The sequence below is a fragment of the Lagenorhynchus albirostris genome, chromosome 5 (assembly GCF_949774975.1).
Source record: "Lagenorhynchus albirostris chromosome 5, mLagAlb1.1, whole genome shotgun sequence".
In the NCBI taxonomy this organism is placed as follows: domain Eukaryota; kingdom Metazoa; phylum Chordata; class Mammalia; order Artiodactyla; family Delphinidae; genus Lagenorhynchus; species Lagenorhynchus albirostris.
Genome location: NC_083099.1, coordinates 36119851 through 36140573, shown reverse-complemented (window position 1 = coordinate 36140573; position 20723 = coordinate 36119851). Strand labels below are relative to the sequence as shown.

General features: G+C 39.9%; 1 protein-coding gene across 1 annotated transcript in view; it reads left to right on the top strand.

Moving 5' to 3' along the window:
• COL6A6 (collagen type VI alpha 6 chain) overlaps positions 1-20723 on the top strand; it is a 109839-nt gene that overhangs the window by 57870 nt on the left and 31246 nt on the right. Inside the window, exons 23-31 of the mRNA XM_060149191.1 lie at positions 4143-4205; positions 8305-8367; positions 9147-9197; positions 10854-10889; positions 11600-11662; positions 16465-16527; positions 17581-17616; positions 17726-17762; positions 20018-20029. Coding sequence (XP_060005174.1) covers positions 4143-4205; positions 8305-8367; positions 9147-9197; positions 10854-10889; positions 11600-11662; positions 16465-16527; positions 17581-17616; positions 17726-17762; positions 20018-20029 — 424 coding nt within the window. The remainder of the gene's footprint in view (positions 1-4142; positions 4206-8304; positions 8368-9146; positions 9198-10853; positions 10890-11599; positions 11663-16464; positions 16528-17580; positions 17617-17725; positions 17763-20017; positions 20030-20723) is intronic.

Here is a 20723-nt window from a genome sequence, read left to right as displayed (position 1 = left end):
TCATATCTGACTCTTACAGAAGCTGAGCATTTAATCTCCTTGAGTTGTTCCATCCCAGCATGATATTTGCTGGTTGTGAGTGTAGAAAAGATTTTACCCCCATAAAACTGATCCAGATTCCTTTTAAGTATGGGAAGAACCCACACCTCTTGCCCCTGCCCTGCCATATCCCACCCAAAGTCAAAGTGTTCCTGGCAGTGCCCCGGCCATTTATCCCAAACTCCTAGTACAATCCCTTGTGATAAGATGCTACCTGAGGACATTTTTAAAACATTTACACCTCCTCTAAACACCTCCTTTCTATCCTCACTTAAGCAGTTGTGCTTGCCAAGGACTCTGTGTCAGAGTCTCAAAGGGAACGTGATCCCCAGCCCAAGTCCCCATGTTGGAGGTTAGATCTGGCCCCAGCCTCCTGCATCAAGCTTGGAGATTCACATTTTTAAAACTCCAGTCTCAGCTGGTGCACAGATGGTAAGAGTTTTGGAATCCTGTCCCAGACATGGGCCTCAGAACAGCAGACAGAGTGGCTGGGAGTTCAGTCTTTAGAGTCAGAATCAGGTTGCGTTCCCATCTCATCCTCTTATTAACTGATTGATTTGTGGTTAAATGCTTTGAGAATCTGTTTTTGAGTGGTAAAATGGTGTTAAGAATATGTATCTGAACTACCAAATGTAAAATAGATAGCTAGTGGGAAGCAGCCTCGTGGCTCAGTGCTTTGTGTCCACCTAGAAGGGTGGGATAGAGAGGGTGGGAGGGAGATGCAAGAGGGAGGAGAAATAGGTATAAATGTATATGTATAGCTGATTCACTTTGTTATACAGCAGAAACTAACACACCATTGTGAAGCAGTTATACTCCAATAAAGATGTTAAAAAAAACATGTATCTCATTGTGTTGTTGTAAGGATTGAAGAAGCCTATATATAAATATATACCTCTTAGTACAGTGCCTTCCACAAAATAAATGCTCAATAAAAGGCTGTCATTACAAAAAAGCCAATGGAGATTTGGCTAATGCTCTTTCCCTTTAGATGCCCTGAGCTCCTTTTTATACTCCACAGCTTCTCTTGATCTCAGATCCAGGCAAATTTTTGACTCTTGATATCTTAGGGGTGGCAGGGAATTTTCCTTCTTTCCTTTACAAACATAGTCCCTTTTACAACCAGCTGTATTTGAGGAGGTAATATATCTGGGTAACAATTCACTGAAGTTTAAGCCCCATTCAAGCAGTCACAAACCCTGGTTTGGTACTTTGTGTGATTCTGCACAGGAAACAGGATCAGGTTTTCTGATATTCTAATTACAAGACTGTCCATTTCCATCCCTCCATCTAAGAAATCTTTTATTTTGAAGGACTTTCAAACAAGATTATCTCTCATTGTGCTTGTGTGTGCTTGTGGGGACTATACAGGAAGTAATCTCTGAGAAATCTCCTTCATCTCATAGAACTCATTATGTCTGAAGGAAGCACAAAAAGTGAGTTCTTAAGCAAGATTTCCAATATACCTCTTATTGTCAAGGACAATTAAAATCTCTCTACTTCAGAAGTACGTTTCATGTACATGTGAAGTACATGAAAATATCATATGGAAGACCAACAAGCTAAACACACTATTTCATCCCTCTTGGGGACCATTCCTGGATAGGTGGATGGATAGATAGAGAAATGGATGGGTGGATTGATTGGTTCTACATACAATACTAAGTTCCAGAGATATGAAGTCAATAAGATGTGCCCCTTGTTTCAAGGAGTGTACAGGCTGGCATCTAGTGGATGAGAGAAATAAATGAACAACTACCTACAGAGTAGAGGAATCTGTGGGACAATTATGTGGCCCAATTCAGCCAGGGAGTTCAGGTCTTCTTCTTGAAACAGTGATGCTAAAAGTAAGATTTTCAAGAAAGGGAGATTGTACCTCTCCCTAGATGGGAAAATGGAACAGCTAAGGGAACATCTTGTGTAAGTGTGGAGACATAAGACAATGGGAAGAATTTGGGGACTTCAGATGGTTTGATGAGCATGACCATAGAGTGACTGATGACTGCAGAGGCATGCAATACCCACATTTTGAGGGATTTTACATATCAATAAAGACCTTCAATTTTATTCTGAAATCTACTCAGAATTCAGAATTTCAGACAAAGCGATAGCATCGTCAGCCTGACATTTTAAATCAAAAGAGAAAAAGAAAGGAGAATGGATTAGAATGAGGCCAGGCTACATTCAGGGAAGCCTGGAATTTAGGCAAGAATGCAAGAAGGGCCTGAACGTAGGTGATGGCATGGGAATGGAAGAGAGATGGATACAGAAAGGGGATAGAACCTGTAGGACTTGTAGCTGATTGATTTTGAGAGATGAACTAGAGGGAGGGGTCTAGGATGATTCTTAGGTTTCTGGATTGGGTTTCAAGAGAAGTAAAGTGTGGCACCATTCCTTATGAAAAGAATAGGACTGAGTGTGGCTGGTGGCAAATATGATTTTCTTTGGTAACCAGTTCCTATGAAATACCCAATAGGCATTTTAATAGATGATTCTGCTGTTCAGTTGAGTGGTTTGGACCAGAGTCATATATTTAGGAATCATTTTGTGGAAGTGGTATGTGAAAATATATGCGGTGTGACTCAGGAAAAGGGGATGAAGTGAGAAAATAAGGTTAGAGGAGCCCTGGGGTACATGGAGATTTAAGAGGCAAATAGAAGACAGAGAATCTTCAAAGTTTACTGAGAAGAGACCAGAAAGGAGCCAGGAAGACCATGGTAACTTGGTGTTACAGAAGTTAATGGAAAAGTTTCAAAGAACACATGATCAAATTCAAGTAAGGTAAGAGCAGAAAAAAGTCAACTGGATTGAACATGCAGGTCATGGGAGCTCCATGCAGTGATGGAAGTAAAAGAAGGGAAAGGGTTAAGAGCTTTGGAGGATGAAGAAATTGAGACTTCTTTTTTAAGATGAAGAAGAGGGGAAAATGGAAGATTGTGGGAAGATCATTATTATCTTTCCTAGTAGCTAACTCATTGTTCAACAATCTTTCCTATTAGGAAATTTTTTATGTTCAACTTATTACATCTTTAATTCTTTAAAAAATGAAAAGGTTAATGTTAAATTTTTTCTCATAAAATTAATTTACTAAGTATCATGCTTATTATACAGATTTGGTTTATTTATTTTTAAATTATAGTAACCATGGCAAAAAAAATGTGAAAATGATTTCAGTTCACTGGTGTTTGGACTATTTACAAGTACCTGTAAACAGTTTAACCAAAAGAGATATCTGTTGCCATATGTTTGGATATCCCAAAGAAAAAATCCAATCCCAAGTGTCAATAGCATAGGAAGGCAGTTGGGCTGCCTCTGAATTGGAATTTTTTAATGTTCAACTCTAAAGCTGTTCCAAGAAAGTATGCTTTCTAGAATATTAGAGACTTCTATTATATCAAATAGACTTTCTATATTGATACATGGTATATTTATCCATTTGTTTGAATTTTGTTATTATGTTCTTCAGTAAAATCTTAAAACTTTCTTTATGTAGGTCTTTTATCTTTCTTGTTAAATTTATTCTGAGTATTTTACAGTTTTCTTCTCATATTGATAAATGGAAATTTATTTACATTTACTTTTCTAACTTTTCTAGGAAAGAGAAAATGATGTCAGAATATTTATCTTGTACCACCTGAACATATCTTATGAGTGCTAATTATCTTTAGTAAAGTTCCTTGAGTTTTCTATTGTATTAATCATATTATTTTCAAATAAAGATAAGCTGACCTTAACAACAACATGCTTTTTCAAAACGAGGAAACAGGAATAATACAGTCCAAGGCAAACGTCATCTGAAATGCCTTCTTCAAATTTTAGACATTTTAGCAACATCTGCTATAAGAGCAAAACAGTGAGAAACTAAAATCTCTTTCGAAGAGAAGACTCACAGGGAAATACAATCATTTAGGCAACATCTGGCCTGAATTACTTTATTAATTTTCTTTTATTTACTAGTCTTCATTTGACAGCTGTGATACTTTTTTCCAAAGCCGTAACTCTTTTCCCATCTGTGGTTTATTTTCCTCTTAGAAGAGACACAGAATGTTTCAAGGAAAGCTGCTTTATATTCAGCTATATTTGCACCCCTTGTTTTGTTCCAGGGGCTTCCAGGACCAGCAGGAGAGGCAGGGAGTCAAGGCCGTGTGGGAAGCCAAGGAAATAAAGTAAGTCACATTCTTTTATACACACCAAAGCTGAGGTTTTCTCCTCAAGGGAAGTGTGTCTGGTTATATTAGCCAGGGCCCTTTCAACACAAAAGAGAACATATCTCATTGCTCCTATACCCTGGCTTGGTTCTTAGAGAGCCAGCAGCATTTAAGGACGTGGGTGTGGACCCAGATGAGAATCCAGCTCAACATCATCTCACAAGGGGCTACACCCAATCTCAGCTGAGGATCTCAGGGAAGGGGGACTGTTCTAGGGCAGGCCTTCCTTTCTTTCCCCCACCTTCCACCCTTCCTTCTCTTCATTTATTCTTCCTTTATTTCTTTCCTCCATTAATACAAACTCTCGCTGAATACCTTTAAAGACCAAGACACTACACTGCCATTCAGCTGGACTAAAGTCAGTTCCAGGAGAGCAGAGATCTTTGTCTGTTTTGCTCACTGATGTATCCCTAGAGCTTTGAACAGTACCTGGCATGTCATAAGTGCTTAGAAAATATTTGTTTCATGAAAGAATTTCTGGGTTGTGTAATGATAAATATGACATAGAATCAACCCCACAGAATTGAGAATATTTTCAAGACAAGAGTCTATGACATAAAACACTAGTCAGGGATAGTGGACTGAAACAGAGGTTTAAGCATAGTGTTAATAGAAGTATTTCTGGGCTGGGAAAAGAGGCATCATGAGGATGCAGATTTTGAGTAGACTTTGGAAGGTAAGAAGTATTTGGCAAGCAGAGGGGGCATGAAGAATTTAAGTTGAAGAAATAATGTGAAGGAAAACACAGGATTGGAAAAAAAAACCATGAGCCGGTATTTGGGGGATGAAAAATGATCCTGTTTGGGGGACCATAAAGAACAAGAAAGTCTGTGGTGACTGACTTGACTAGGTAGCCAGCACAGTGTTATTTACAATTTGTGATTGGTGTGTACAAGCACAGCCAGACTTTGGAAGGTCTTAAATAGGCAACTCAATGTGGGAATATTTTGAAGGATGAGAGATTAGAAGCTAGGAGGCAGGTTGGTGTCCTCTCACAGTCTCCAAGACAAGCAGTGATTGGATGACTTAACAGGGTGAGGACAGGAGGGACCCATGATGACTCTGTAGGGCTCTCCCAAGAGGGAACTGAGGCAGAGAGAAGAGGGCTGGATGACTCTGGGCTTCCAGCATGAGCAGGAACCCCATCACAGAAGTGGGAAAGTCAGAGTGAGGAATAAGAGTGAGGAAAAATGCTTTGTTTGGGGAATAGAGGAGAGGGTCTAGGACTGGTTGGAGATGGAGGTTTCAGAATCATTTGGAGTTTAAAAGGACTCTTGGTGATGACCATTTGTAAGAAGGGTAAGTGGAGGATGGGAAAGAAGCAGAAAAGTACACTGGATGCTGAGAAGGAGAGTCCTAGAAAGGGAGGTCAGGAGTCTCAGCTGGCATCGAGCAGGTAAGAAAGAGAGGACTGGAGAAGCCACCACATCTGATGGCTAAATGAGCCAAAGAATAGATTCCAAAATGTAGCAATTGACTGGCTGCAGAGGACTGAACAATGTGTTCACGAGGAGGAAATGGATGCTGGGCAGTAAACTACTCTTTGGAGAAACTAGGCTTTGGGGGTGAGATGGGACATTAACTGCTAGTACTGGCAAGGTCTAGAACAGATTGGAGCAGGCTATTTATTTGTTTTCAATGATAGAAGAGGCTGTAGTTTACTTTTATAAACAGAGAAAAGAAAAACAGAGAGAAAGGAGGAAGTTGAAGATGTGAGAAAGTGTAGATAATTAATGGAGAAATTTCTTGAGGGCATAAGAAGAGGGGCGAGCATTGGAATGGAGAACTGCTAAGAAGGGCGGACATGATGGAGCCAGCAGCCGAGTGTTACAAAGACAGCTGACTGCAGGATGAAATGCGATCCATGGATGACAAGGATAATCAGCTCGAAAAGGAAGGGATTACTAGAGCATGTGGTGTAGAAATAATGATCTGGAAAGGAAAGTTCGGAAGAGATACATTGCTGCCTTCTTGCCCTGGAGAGGGCTCGAGGGGAAGTGGTGTCACTGGTAAGAACACAGTTTATCTTACAGTGAGGATGTGTGTGTGCAGACATCATGGGTGTATAGTGAAGGTTTGCATGTGAAATGAAGGCACTCCATAGGGTGTGTTGGAAGGGACCAAGACAGGGATGGAGGGACCCTAGAGGGGGATGTAGCTGAGCATGTAGAAAGAAGTGTGGAAGGAGATAGACAGGAGCAGGGTAGTTGTGCCAAAGAATATCATTATTAATAAGAGGGACTTTTGAATGGGACAGGCAAGAATTTGGGGGGTAAGTGCCCTCAAAGCAAACCCAAACCCTTTGGGCAGCCCCAAGGTGGACCAAGTCTTCTAGACTCATAATTAACTGAGATGAGTCCCAGACACTTACTCCTGCCTTACTCCATTAAGCTCAAGTTCCCAGGGAGGCAAGCAACCCAGCAATTAATACTGAGCTCAACATCTGGCTGTAACCAATAATAAAGTGGTTGACCCTGGACAAGCCTCATGGCTTCCCTTGTCTTCCTGCCTTAAAACAGATGTTCTCAAATTTCAGTGTGTGTAAGAATCCACGGAGAAGCTTATTTATAAAGGCATATCCTTGGGCTCCACCACCAGAGACTGATACTGATGGGGTCCTGGAATTTCCTTTTTCCCGTGGACCCCAGGTAATTTGGAGGCAGGTGGCCCCCAGAGCACACTGTGGGGGACACCGCCCTGAAAGAAAGGCTTCAGGGCAGGTGATCTTCTGCCTCTCTTCCATGGAACCTTATCTCTTCCCACTGCCCTCCCCCCGGGGTCAGTCAGTGCTGGTGGACATTTGTTCATTTGGACTCCTCACATGTACTGTGTTGTCATTCTGTCCTTAACAATGAGTAAACCACTCCCACTCCTTCAGCATGGGCTGGGCTTCTTCCAACACTCTTTCTCCCAGAGAGAGCTTTGTGGAAAGGGCAGGGGGAATAACTAGACAGTGGAGAAACTTAGCCAAGCCTCCCTCAGTCAGATGGTCAAGGTTACCATCAATAGTGCCAGCCATGTTGATAGGATATAATCTTGATACAATGTGATAAAAAGGGCAATTCACCTCTGTGGTCTTTTCTCCCCAAACTCATAAAACACAGCATAATCATGAGCACAACATCAATCAAACTCCAACTGAGGGACATTCTACAAAATATCTGATCAATGCTTCTCAAAACTGTCAAGGTCATCAGAAACCAGAAAACCAGATAAACTGTCCCCATCTAGAGGCCTACAGAGACATGGGGTCCTGGAACAGGAAAAGGAGATTAAGTGGTAAAAGCTAAGGAAATCTGAATAAAGTATGGGGTTTAGTTAATGAGTTAATATCCATGTATTTGCTGTGACAAATGTTCCTACTAATATAACTAATGTGATATTAACAATATAGGCGGCTAAATGTGGAATGTATAGGAACTCTCTGTACTGTCTTCACAACATTTTGTACATTTAAAATCTAAACTTTAAAAGCTTTTTTTTTTTAAGAAGAGGAATTAACCTTCTTTTGTAAACCTATGTTAACTTTCCCATGTAGCTGGATTTCCTCACCGTAATACTGAGATTGATTTATAATCTACAGTAGGTGTTCTGTTAGTCAGAAGTCAGAAACTATTGCCAGGGATGTCGTGCTACCTTGGCTATCTTGATTAAAAGTAGATTAATAGGCCTCTTGTTTCTGCAGCAGCCAGAAGATTTGCATGGGTCATCATGGAAAACTGTTTTGTTAATTTTTTAAGACAGTACAGAGCCTCCTCTTTGACTCATGGTAAGACATTTCCAAGGGTGCGGCTCATAGCACTGAGCTGCTAAGATGGCAACTTGCGCTAAACAATACATCAGACTTGCTGGGGCTTCATTTATCAATGGAGGAGACTTCACTCACCAACAACAGCAGTTCCTCTTGTATTGCTTACAGACACAGTCCTGGCCACAAACTCATTGTCACTGTGATACACATGGATGCAGTTGAAAATTCTTGTCTTAGTACCATCATTTCTAATTTCCTTTACAAAAACAACCTAATAAGGACACATTTCATTGTTCTGTTTGACAGGGAGAACCTGGCGATGTGGGAGAAAAGGGAGCCGTTGGCCTTTGGGGTCCTCGAGGCTTGCCGGTTTGCATTTTATTCCTACTTTTGATCTGGCTCTTGGGATCCTTTTAGTTCAATAGATATCAGGTGTGGCTCTCTGAAGAGCATGTTGAAGATAACATCCTAATCTAGCTGTAGAGCTTTCTAGTGATTGAGATTTCATCCTCATCTTGACCAGCTTTTCCAAGGTAGCAACTTCCCAGGTACCAAGCATCCTGGCTGGATGCTCTTGAAGCCAAATGATAAAATGGACAAAACTTGTGTTTAACAACCCCATAACCTTTCTTGCATTCTTTCCTCTCATCCAAACCCGTTCATGGGAAACTAAGCCCACATTTCCCCCAGTGCTCAGGGCTTCTCACTAAAACCTCTACAAGGATCCAACAGTAGCCAGTGCCCAGACATTTAGGAGATCTTACTTTTATCCAGAAAACTGAAAATGGTTTAGAGCTAAGGTATTAAAATACAAATGTTATCCAGGAGAGATAACACTTCTACCTTCTTTTATTAAGATTATTATACACCTGAAATTTTCTCATTTAATCCTCATAACATGATGAACAGGTACAATTATTATTCGTCTTTACAGATGAGACAAGTGAGATTAAGTGACAGTGCCTTGTCTGTGCCTGTTATTGAGAGTTTCCTTTAGTGCCACTATGTCAGTGGCCTGCCCCAGAGGGAGAATCCTGCTGCCTAATTTTTTCTAATCAAACCAAAAAACTGGCTGTCTAGTTCTCTTGTGAATAAGCCTGCCTCTGTCTGCAGTAGGGGATGTTTGTAAATAATTGCTTTGTTTACAGGGTGATGATGGTAACCCAGGTTATGGTAGTGTTGGAAGTAAAGGAGCAAAGGTAAGACACATCGACTGAAAGCTGGTCATTTTCCATTTATTTTTTGTTGCTCTTTATGGCCACATTTAAGAGAAAAAAGAAAGTAGTGAATAAGGTAGACTTGGACCTTCATAGATAGATTTTGATCATTTATTTGCTGATATCTTGTGGGGAATATGGTAGAAAAAAAGAAAACAACTTAAACCTAAGGGCCAGGCAACAAGTGAAACCTGAAATTAATTTTCTGTTCTTTGCAGAGATGCGCAGCCAGGGCCTGACTGGTTCCAGCCTGAACATTACATCTAATCTAAAGCCTTAGGGAGGCATTCCAAAATTTGTCCTCTGACTATGTTTACTCTAATCATTAGTGAGAAGTTTTACAGGGCCTTTCCAAATGCATTGGGCCAAGCAGTATCTTCAAAATTAAATCTTGTAACTTTATATCAGAATTATAACTTTATATTGTCACTGAATATTTAAGTGTCTGGAAGTAAGATAAATTTATCAAAAGCAGTGATTGCTATATACCAACAATAACCACTTAGAAATCATAATAACATCCACAAAAACATAATATAGTTAAGAACATCCTTTCTACAAAAATGTTCAAGACCTATGACCAAAATTACTGAGATATAAAATTTCAATAAATGGAGACATACCAAGTTCTGTTGGAAAGTCTAAAGCATTATAAAGGATCAATGTAATTCTAAATGAAATCCCAATGGGAATGATGCAAGAGGCTGTCTGGAAGAATAAACAAACCCCAAACAGCTAAAATTTCTTTAAAATAAACCTAATGAATGAAGGATTTCCAGTGAAATTTTCATTAGAATAGAGAATAATTGAAAACAACCTTAATATTTGTTAAAAATGGAACTATTAAGTAGCTTATAACATTGAAATATTAGCCACTCTTTAAAATGAATGTAAATGTTTATACATAATTGTATAGAACTTCTGTGACAATGTCAAGTAAAAATCAGAATGTAATAAGAAAAAACATTTGTCCCAATTGTGCTAAAATGCATTTTAGAAATGCATTTAGAAAGATTAAAGAAAATATGACAAAATATTTATAGTAACTGTTCTGGGAAGTTAGATTTGGGTGATTTTTCTTCTTTCTATCCTTTTATATTTTAAATATATTTGAGGAGATCTTACTTTTAATGATCAGAAAATAAACTTTATCTTAAATAAAGTATGTTTTTCATCAAATGAGGATTATCATACCTCTTCAACTATAGTCTGTGGCCAAAGAAGGTAAACAGAGGACCAGAAAACCAATGATCAAATTTAGACGGCAGGCTTCCCCAATTTCTTCCCCAAAATTGAAATCCATTTAAGAAGACTGTTTCAGAAACACTTGGCCAGATGGCCAGCTATCCTGTCAAATGTCTACATTTGAAGGAGAGCTGATGTGTAATTCCTCAGATGTGTGCATTTACCCATTTGTCTTAGGTTGTCATGATATTTTGGTGAGACCAGTAAATAGTTTAATTTAGAAATTGGAGTTAGTTTCTCAAATCGTGCCATACAGTTTCATTTTCAATTGTTCTGGCCCTTCCTTGGTTCAGAGGCACTTAAACTAAATAAGGCAGCAGGCAAAATTAAAGTCAATATAAGCCTACCCTGGTGATATGTGCATATATTAATTTTCTCCACTGTCGATTATAGGGGCAAGAAGGATTCCCTGGAGAAATTGGACCTAAGGTACCGTGTACTTCATACTAACTAGGGATCAATCAGAGATACTCCTGGGCTTATGAAATATATTATAGGATAATAGAAGGATAGTTAATTATAAATGAATAAAAAGAAAACTTAATGGGGAAAGGGGAGAAGGAGGAAGCAGACTTTTAAAAATAATATTTCATTTCTAGTTTTTAATTCATAAGTAAAGGAAGAAATCATCCTTATTTTTCTCCTCACGTGTACTCCTTCCCCTCTACGATATGTATTTTCCTCTTTGCTCAAAGGGAAGTAAAATGTAAGGAAAACCAAAATTACCTGATCTCACCTGCCTCAATTCTCCCAACGTGTTTATAAGGCACCTTCAGATAATAAGTTAGCGATGCTGTCCTCTACCTTAAGGCTTTCACTTCTGCTGGAAAGATTCTGAGCTCAGTAAATGCTAGGTCCTGTGATTGGATCAGGGGACAAAATGAAAAGCACAGTTCATATCTCCAAGGAGGCAGTGTTCTGGCTGGAGAGACAGAGGAATAAAATAGTGAGGCTCCAGTGTACTGTGTTGAGAATTTAAAAATGAGGGGTTATTGGGGGGAAGACACTTCAAAGAAGACTATTAAAAATAAAAATATATGTGAAAAATGTCTTCATGTTGGAATCAGTATAAAAATACAATGAGATATATCCCTTTGATTTTACTAACCATTTTATTTTATTTCTCTGAACTTATTTAGGGTGAGGTTGGGGACCCTGGTGGTCCAGGAGAAACTGGACCCAAGGGCACTAGAGGCAAGATGGTAAGTTTCTCAGGCTGCAAAGCCTTACAACCTCAGCTACTTTGGGAAGTCCTTTTTTGTTTATTTATTTATTTATTTTATTATTTTTGGCTGCGTTGGGTCTTCATTGCTGTGCACGGGCTTTCTCTAGTTGCGGTGAGCAGGGGTTACTCTTCGTTGCAGTGCTCAGGCTTCTCCTTGTGGTGGCTTCTCTTGTTGCAGAGCACGGGCTCTAGGCATGCAGGCTTCAGTAGATGTGGCATGTGGGCTCAGTAGTTGTGGCACACGGGCTCTAGAGCGCAGGCTCAGTAGTTTTAGTGCATGGACTTAGTTGCTCCGTGGCATGTGGGATCTTCCCGGACCAGGGCTTGAACCCGTGTGCCCTGCATTGGCAGGCAGACTCTTAACCACTGCGCCACCAGGGAAGTCCTTTTTCATGCTTTTACAGTCATTTGAGTTGTCATTTGGTCCCAAAGACTTGTAAAACGTGTGGTTTTTGTTAAGGCAAACTTGGGGAAGGGAAATGATATTTTACTCATCCTTCATTGCCAGCAATAAGGCTCGTAGTGACCAAGTTCACCTGATCTGGTTGACAAAGTACCATTCTTAACACTGGAAATAAGTTGTGTGTTGTTTCTTAAGGAATCCTTGTGGTCAAAACTGTTTTTGCACCACAAAATATGGCCAGTTTAATCCCATCCCCCCCCGCAGATCTCGTGTAATATAATGCCCACTGGCATCTTGTCTCCCCTGTTAAGGTCTCGTTAAACTACTTTAATGAGGTGGTCCTCTCCCAATTTAGCTCAAGAAAGTATCTCTTGAGCTCTAGGAGAAAGTTTCCATTTATTATGTAAAATAATATACTGTAATGAATGCGTCCTTTTTATTCCCTGGAGGACCTAGACATTGCCTAATGCTTTGGACCACTCAGAATAAACACCCATCTCCGGCACCCTCAGAAGCATCAGCATCCCGAGGTTACCTTGGGTTCTCGTGTGCTAAGAATGGATTTTGCCTTTGCTGACTCTTTATATATCATAAGCTGCAAAACTGAGATGGTGGCTTTATAAAAAACAAAATCTTATGACAATTATCTCCTGAGACCATCTTTATCTCTTTTCTTCAGAACAGCACTGATCAGGTAAACTGATCTTGATACCATGTCAATTGCTGGACAAGAAAAACACAAAGTCTGATAAAACTATTATTTGAGGTGGTTTTTCAGTTTTGTCACCATAGTTAGTTTTACTCTGATCTGTTTTTTTCCTGGAAAGTATAACAAAAACTTTATGTGAAGAGATTATTTATGTGGGTTTTAGGGGTACAAAATAAAGAAACTTCTTTCCCTCCATCCTGCTTTTCCCAAGAGGACTGTTTCCTGGATATAATTCTTTTCTTCATACATGTTTTTGGATAACTATCCTTTAACATTTTTGTTCTCAAAAAAAGAAGAAGAAGACCGATAAAAGAAAGATAATTTGAAAAGACTTTCAAATTAATCCAGATCTCTGGATCTTTTCCCTCTACTTGTTAATGAGGTAGTTTACCCTTGAACATTGGAGGCATGCAAACATGGTCAGCAGCTTCTTGGGTTCCCTTGCTGCCCAATGGCACGTTAATCATTTTTAAAAAGCAATAAACTAATGGGGAATAAATATATCATCTTTTCCTCTTGGCCTTTGGTTACTTGAATTTTTTTCCCACATTGGACAATTCATCACTGTTTTTTTTTTAATATAAATTTACTTTTTATTTTTGGCTGCATTGGGTCTTTGTTGCTGCGTGCGGGCTTTCTCTAGTTGCAGCGAGTGGGAGCTACTCTTCATTGCGGTGTGCATGCTTCTCATTGCAGTGGCTTCTCTTGTTGCAGGGCACGGTCTCTAGGAATGCAGGCTCAGTAGTTTTGGCTCGTGGGCTCTAGAGCGCAGGCTCAGGAGTTGTGGCACACAGGCTCAGTAGTTGTGGCTCGCGAGCTCTAGATTGCAGGCTCAGTAGTTGTGGCACACAGGCTTTGTTGCTCCACAGCATGTGGGATCATCCTGGACCAGGGCTTGAACCCGTGTCCCCTGCATTGGCAGGTGGATTCTTAACCACTACGCCACCAGGGAAGCCCTTCATCACTGTTTCTTAACTTGCTTATTTCACCTGCCATGCTGCTTTCTCTACATCTCTGTATTTTTGAATTTGAAGTTTAGACACTGAAAACTTCCAGGTTTTCCCTTTGAAAGATCAGCAGTTCCCACTGGAAGGTTTTAGTGATAAAACTTTGAGTGTCTCTTTAGTTCTCTTGGAATGATTACATTCCTAGTTTCAGTTTTCTAAATCTTCACCTTTTTCCCCCAACTGAAGGATTTTTTAAAAATTTTGCCATGATTTTGAACCTATCTTATTTTGGGTATAGAGGTATGTTTGTATTTATTTATTCTTTTTATCAATTTGACACACATGCACATACTTCAAGGCAGGGTTCCTCAGCCACAGCACTGCTGAGATTTTGTGCTGGATAATTGCTGTGGGGCTGCTCCGTGCATTGCAGGATGTTTAGCAGCATCCCTGGCCTCTACCCACTAGAGTCAGCATCGTCCACATTTACCCCACCATTATGACAGCCATCAATGTCTCCAGACATTACCAGATGTCCCCACAGGAGTCAGGGTTGAGGGACACAAAATCCCCCCCCCACCCCAGTTAAGGACCACTGGTTTAGAGAGTCAACTAATTTCACAAGGTTTGTTAGGAAAACCTGGCAATCTCTCTGCCACTTAGCTCTGATTTCTCTGAACGTTGTCTTTTTGCTCTACTTTCTGGGAGATTTCTTTGACTTTATCTTACAATGCTTCTCTCATAGTTTAATTTTCAAGCACTCACTTTTTTTGCTTTTTTATACTATCCTGCTCTTGTTTTATGGTTGAAACATCTCATCTCCCTGAGGATATAAATTAGTATTTTTGGAGTCTTCTTTGCCCAACATAGTCTGTTCCCTGCAGTGTGTTTTTTTCTGTCCTGCTCTCTATTTCTCATGTTTCCAGGGAATGGGCTAACTCTCTGTATTGAAGAGTTGAGGACAAAAATTCTGATTGGAAACCCCGAGGAGATGGGGGGGGCTCGTCAACTACAAGTGTCACAGAGTGATCTGAGCTGTTACTTAGCAAACGTCTAACATCAGCATCTTTGGGTCTTTCTTCTCAAATCTAGTCAGATTCCCCTGAGAAGATTCTTTCAACCTCCTGCCTGAGGGTGAAGTTCTGGCTGCCAGCTTTCTGGGAACCCCAGCTTTCTAGGGGTCTCACATCTATTCCACACCTTCATTTGATCACCCTATTTTCTGGATGGTACCACTGGCCCTCAGCTCTGCCTAGGGTTTCCTAGTGCAGACACCTGGGTTTTACCTCTGTCACTGAGGAGGAAGAAGAGACATTCACCCAATGGTAGAGAATGGGGAGGAGGCTTGGGGATTCCTAAAATGATCTTCAACCAATCTGCCTTATTAAGCCTCTCTCCTTTACCTCCACTTCTGGAGGTACCTTCTGAGAGTGTGTTATAAAACACACAGATTCTTGGCTTTCCCTGCTCCTGGCCTAGGCTTCAGCTTTTTCAGCTCTAAGTCATTTAACACTGGTACTTCTGCTTTCCAGCTTCCGAAGTTTGATGGCTGTTGTCTCCTTTCTCATTCTCCCCATGCTTGTCATATTTTTGCCTTTTAAAAAAATCTGCTTACTATTATTTTAGTAAGACACTGGAGGGAGCAAAAGTAAATGCCAATGTTCAGTCTGCTTTTTTTTTTGCCCTGGAGGTTAATCTATATCTTCTAAATAAAATATGATCAGTAAGGTTGTTGTTTTGTTTTTTTACTCAACCCAGCATGCTGTAAATATCATTGGAAGACCTAAAGGACATCAATAATTATTTTCTGTTCCATAGGCAATGCTTTTACAAATTAAGTTGATTTTAGACAACTTTGTTTTTTATTCTTATAAAAACCATGACATTGTGAATGAGCAAAGGAATTTTTCCTAATTCTTAAACTAAATTCTAGCTTTCTTTATGATAAATTATACTGTTGAATGCACATGAATAAAGTAAATAGTCAACAAATGTTCTTTTTATTTACTGCTGTTATTCCCCATTTTACTACAAATATTTCCAGCCAACAACTAAATATTTTTTTGTTGTAGTTACTTCAAAGGTTTTTATACTTAAATTTTTATTTTTCTGGGGTTTTGTTCATGTGTTTGTTTTTCAGTTTAATCACCTACTAAATTTAGATAAGTTGAGATAAAAATTTATTTAGATAAAAATTTCTCCCTTGACCCAGCAATTCTAGTTCTAACAATGTTCCCTAAGGAAATAATCAGAATTGCACATATGACTTTATAGTGGCATGCTTATTACAACAACAGCAAACTTAAATACCAACCATAATGGACTGATTAAATAAATTATGGTATATCCATGTAATCGAATACTATGGCAGCCATGAAAGGTGATTTTTGTGAAAGAATATTTAGTAACCTGAAAATGCCCCAAGGTATATATTTAGTTTAAAAGGCAACAGGAAAAAGTATAAAAATATATTAAAATATGTATAGATTAATAACAAAAGGATAAACAAATAAAAGACCAGAGGAAAAGACACCAAAATGTCAACAAGGATTATTTGGGGGAGAAGAGGTTGCTGAGGATTTTTTTCCTTCTGTGTGCCTTTTGGAAATCTCTCAATTTTCTAAAATGAAAGTGTATTGCTTTTGAAATGTAAAACACCCACACCCACAAACACACAAACATGTATGTATAATTCTAAAGTAAATAAATTCTGCTTTGAGGTGTCTGCTGGGCTTCCAGGAGAGCCGGGATCCCCTGGGGAGCTGGGACCTCCTGGACGCAAGGTAAATTGAAAACCCATAAATCACATCAGCTCCTTTTCCAAATAAAAAGTCGGTGCCTGAAGTCTTCATTATCCAAATATGTGTGCTTTCAGTCTTTGCAGTTTGGCAATGATTTTCACTATTTTTCCACCTTTAATGTGCTCAGAGAGAGGAGGGAATAAAATGCCGATTAAATATCAGTTGCCATTTCTTGGGTGGTGGGGGGAATTGAAGGAGGAAATGAAAAGAGATTTCTCGTTTCATCTAGAATGAGATTTCTCAATGATCAGTGAATTTTATTTATCTGGCCAATCCTTGCCCTTTTCTCACAGTCAGTAAGTTATCAGTGAATGAAAGAAAGTGAGAGGAAATTAATAAATAAGTTACTAACGCTGCATTCACATGGAACTTATTTTCTTTGGGAGTTTGGGAGGGGCGCCATCGCATTTTTCCCTGTCTCTGTGTGAGAGCAGCCAGACTCTTCCTGTTCCAAAGATGAGACTGAACACATGAAATTCAAATCAATTCCACTTTGTTCTTTCTATCCCCAACCCAGAGATATACCTATTCATTTTGGGAAGACAATGGGGATTACCTTTCCAGAAGTTCAGTTTGAGTCTGGTCCTTTTGTCATCCAACCAGTGGCAGGAATAGATTTAGGTTCTGCTTAGCGGCTGCCCAGTGGCCAAGGCCAAGCATTGGGGAACTCTATACCTCTGCCTTAAGGAGGGGCAGGCACAGGGGATGGTTCAGGCTTATTTAGTTCTAGGCTGAGGACCTGCTCCAGAGTCTCCCTGCCAGTGTCTCATTGTCAGCTCCATCCTTAGCTTCTGGATATCATCCAGAGATGCAGCTAGAGGAAAGTGGCCATTGGACGCTCGCTGCTTACAGTTCTTCCCCTTAGAATGTTATTGTTAATTAGGTGATGAGTATCCTACATGAATTCTTTTCTCCCTTGAACTTAGAATAAAAACGTTAAGAAGTTATTTTTTTCTTAGAGTAATGTTGATGCACATTCTGGTTCCTGATGTGTGTGTCCAAAGCCCTGAAACCACACTCTTTTTGTTTCCCTAGGGTGTGAAAGGGGCCAAAGGATTGCCGTCCCTCTCCGTACGTACCTGCTAACTCCAAAGGAGCCTGAGCGCCCTGTGACATTTATTTCTCAACTCTAGGACCTGGAAGTCTGTTGGTTAATTCCTTCTGTTTTATTTTTGAGCAGACATGTGAGCTCATCCAGCATGTGCAGGACCACAGTCGTAAGTACCCCACTTAGAATGATCACCCGGGGTGTCAGCATTCATAGAGGAAAAGCAGCAAATTCTGCACGCAAAATTGAGACAATTTACCAGCCAATTTCTTAAAATTAGAGATGTCACTGTGTATATTTTGAGGCAGCATACACTGGTGACTATTGACTCCCTCTCTGGCGGCCAGCATGTCTATTGAAATGCTTCCAAGCACTAAGTCAGGCTATATCTGGTGCTTTTAACCAGGGGGAAATGGAGACACAAGGTCAGAACTCCCCTGATGGTGAAATCAATCAGTGGGGAGTCACATTAAACTTTTTAAAATGATTAACCCCTGACAAAACCTAAGTGTTGAATTCAGCTGGTGTAAAATAGCCAGCCATGCCAAGGGGGTGTCCTAGTGGGTGGGAGCCCTGACTTCTGTTTATCATTTGTTACTCCTTCCCTGAGAAGGTGTGCTTGACTACCTTGAGTTAGACTAATTTGCTTTTAAAATTACTCATTCTGCCTGTATTTTCTTTACTCTCAAAATTTTAAAAGCAAAAAGGCGTTTTGATTTAGCAAATGCTCTTTTGAATTTGCTTTGAGACCCTTATAGCAGCATCTTCTATCAAAATACGTGTTAGCAGCATCAAAAGAACGCCACGGACAAGATGAGGAGAGAGTCGGCTATTTAATGTTCACCTACAAATGCGTAACAACTTCCCAGATAAACACTAGGACTCAAAAGAATGTCACAGTTCCCTCCAGGCTTTTGGGAAATATCTCAATTTTCTAAAATGAAAGTGTATTTGAAGGGAGAAGATAGACAAATTAGAGCCCATTTCTGTAGAGAGCATCAGTCTCAAAGACACAGACTTTTCAAAGCTTTGAATGCAGTGCTGATCTTAACTCTGCCTTTTTGTAGCAGAACGGAGCCATCCGTATGTGGGAATCAAAATCTATGCATTAGGTCATGAAGACTGGTTGCTCTGGGGCTGGATTAGCAGAGTGGGCTTCTGACATGGGAGCCGTGTGAACTATGATGACTCAAGGATAAATCCAAGTATGATGAAGCTTGATCTTTTAAAATTTGAGGTGTTCAATACAAAATCATAAATCCAAAAGTAAGTACAAAACTACTTCAAAAGTGTCCTTTAGGACAAGAAAGGAAATCACAACTACTGACTTCTATTATAAAATCACATGATCATGTGAACACGTGGCTAAGGCCCTTCTCAAGGCCTTGCAAGGGGCCCGTGGGTGAGAGGTCGAGAGCAGTGCTGTCCAGAACTCTCTGCAATGATGGAAGTATCCACTGCACTATTAAATATGTAGCCACTAACCACATGGGACTTTGAGCCTTGATAGATGGTTAGTGTAACTGAGAAGCTGAATTTATTTCCTTTTTTTTAATTTTTTTTTTTTTGGATGCATCATGTCTTAGTTGCAGGATGCAGGATCTCTTGTTGCTGTGCACGGGCTTCTCTCTCGTTGTAGCTCACAGGCTCCAGAGCATGTGGGCTCTGTAGTTGCAGCACGCAGGCTCTCTAGTTGTGGCTCACAGGCTCAGTAGTTGCGGTGCGCAAGCTTAGTTGCCCCGCAGCATGTGGGATCTTAGTTCCCCAAACAGTGATCGAACTGGTGTCCCCTGCATTGCAGGACAGATTCTTAACCACTGGACCACCAGGGAAGTCCCTCATTTAATTTTAATTGATTCAAATGTAAATAGTCACATGAGGCTAGTGGCTTTCATATTGGACAGTACAGTCCTAAAGTTTAAGCTTCATTTACTTATGACTAAATCCATCTCTGATGTTTATATATATGTATATATATACACACACATTACATATATGTACACATATATGTATACATATATGTAATTGATAGCTATAGATATCTACATGGGGAAAATCTAGAGTAAAGAGTGGTTAGGACCTTTTTTTTTTTTTGGGGACCTTTTAACTTTCCAAATTCAGTGCACCTCTCTGCAACATAATGTTCCCTCCCAGGCAGAAATCCTTTCCCTCTGACAGCTGGCTATACGCCGCTGATTTATGGCCCTCCTATTTCTCCCATCCCGTTCCCTACGGAAGGACCTGTGCTTTTACCAACATGTTGGATCTGTCTGCATTTCTCCAAACGCTATTTGTTGCCTTGGTTTTTGAGTCATCTACAAAAAGCTCACAAGGCGGAACCTTGGCTGCTTGATTTCTTACACAATACAGAACACTGTTACCCTACCAAATAATAACCCAACCTCCTTTGTTCTTCTTCCCTAGCTGGCAGACATGGTGAGTAATCTTTATTTATAGCATATTATAATCGAGCTCCAAAATGTGGTACATCTGGAAAGATGAGTTAGAACAATGTGTTGCCTGCCAAATGATAAAAACTTTATCTGGACTTCTTTGCTGCCTCATACTGGTAGCACATCTCTGCCTCCAATAAATCACTTGAGTTTAAGCTGGGTCTCATAGCTCTTTGCCAACGAAGTGGTTTGATTTTTTTAATTATTTATATTTTAATGACTAACATTGCCATTTACCTTACCAAGAGATTTTTTTGTAATTTCAAAAACATTTCTCCCTCCCTCCATTTTCTCTCTCCATTTGTTATCCTGTCTCCGTAGTCTTGTGGTTAGGGATTAAGATGCAAAGGGCAGAAGTGTGTGGAACAAAGGTAGGGATGATCAGATAGCAAATTATCTGCATGTGCAGCTCAGATAGTGCTAAAATCTGTGGAGCACTTGGCTGATGTTAATTACCAAGTTGGCTTAGTATCTTTCTGGGCCATCGTTCAGGAATATTACAAAAGCTTATTACATGATGTTTCTGTATAAACCCATCATCACCCTCTTATACTTTTATACCTTTTGTATAAATCCATCGATCCATGCCTTCTGATTGCTTGTTCACTCATTCAACAAATGTGTTTTGGAAGCCTGTTATGTTCCAGTCTCTGTCCCAGACACTGGGGACAGAGGGC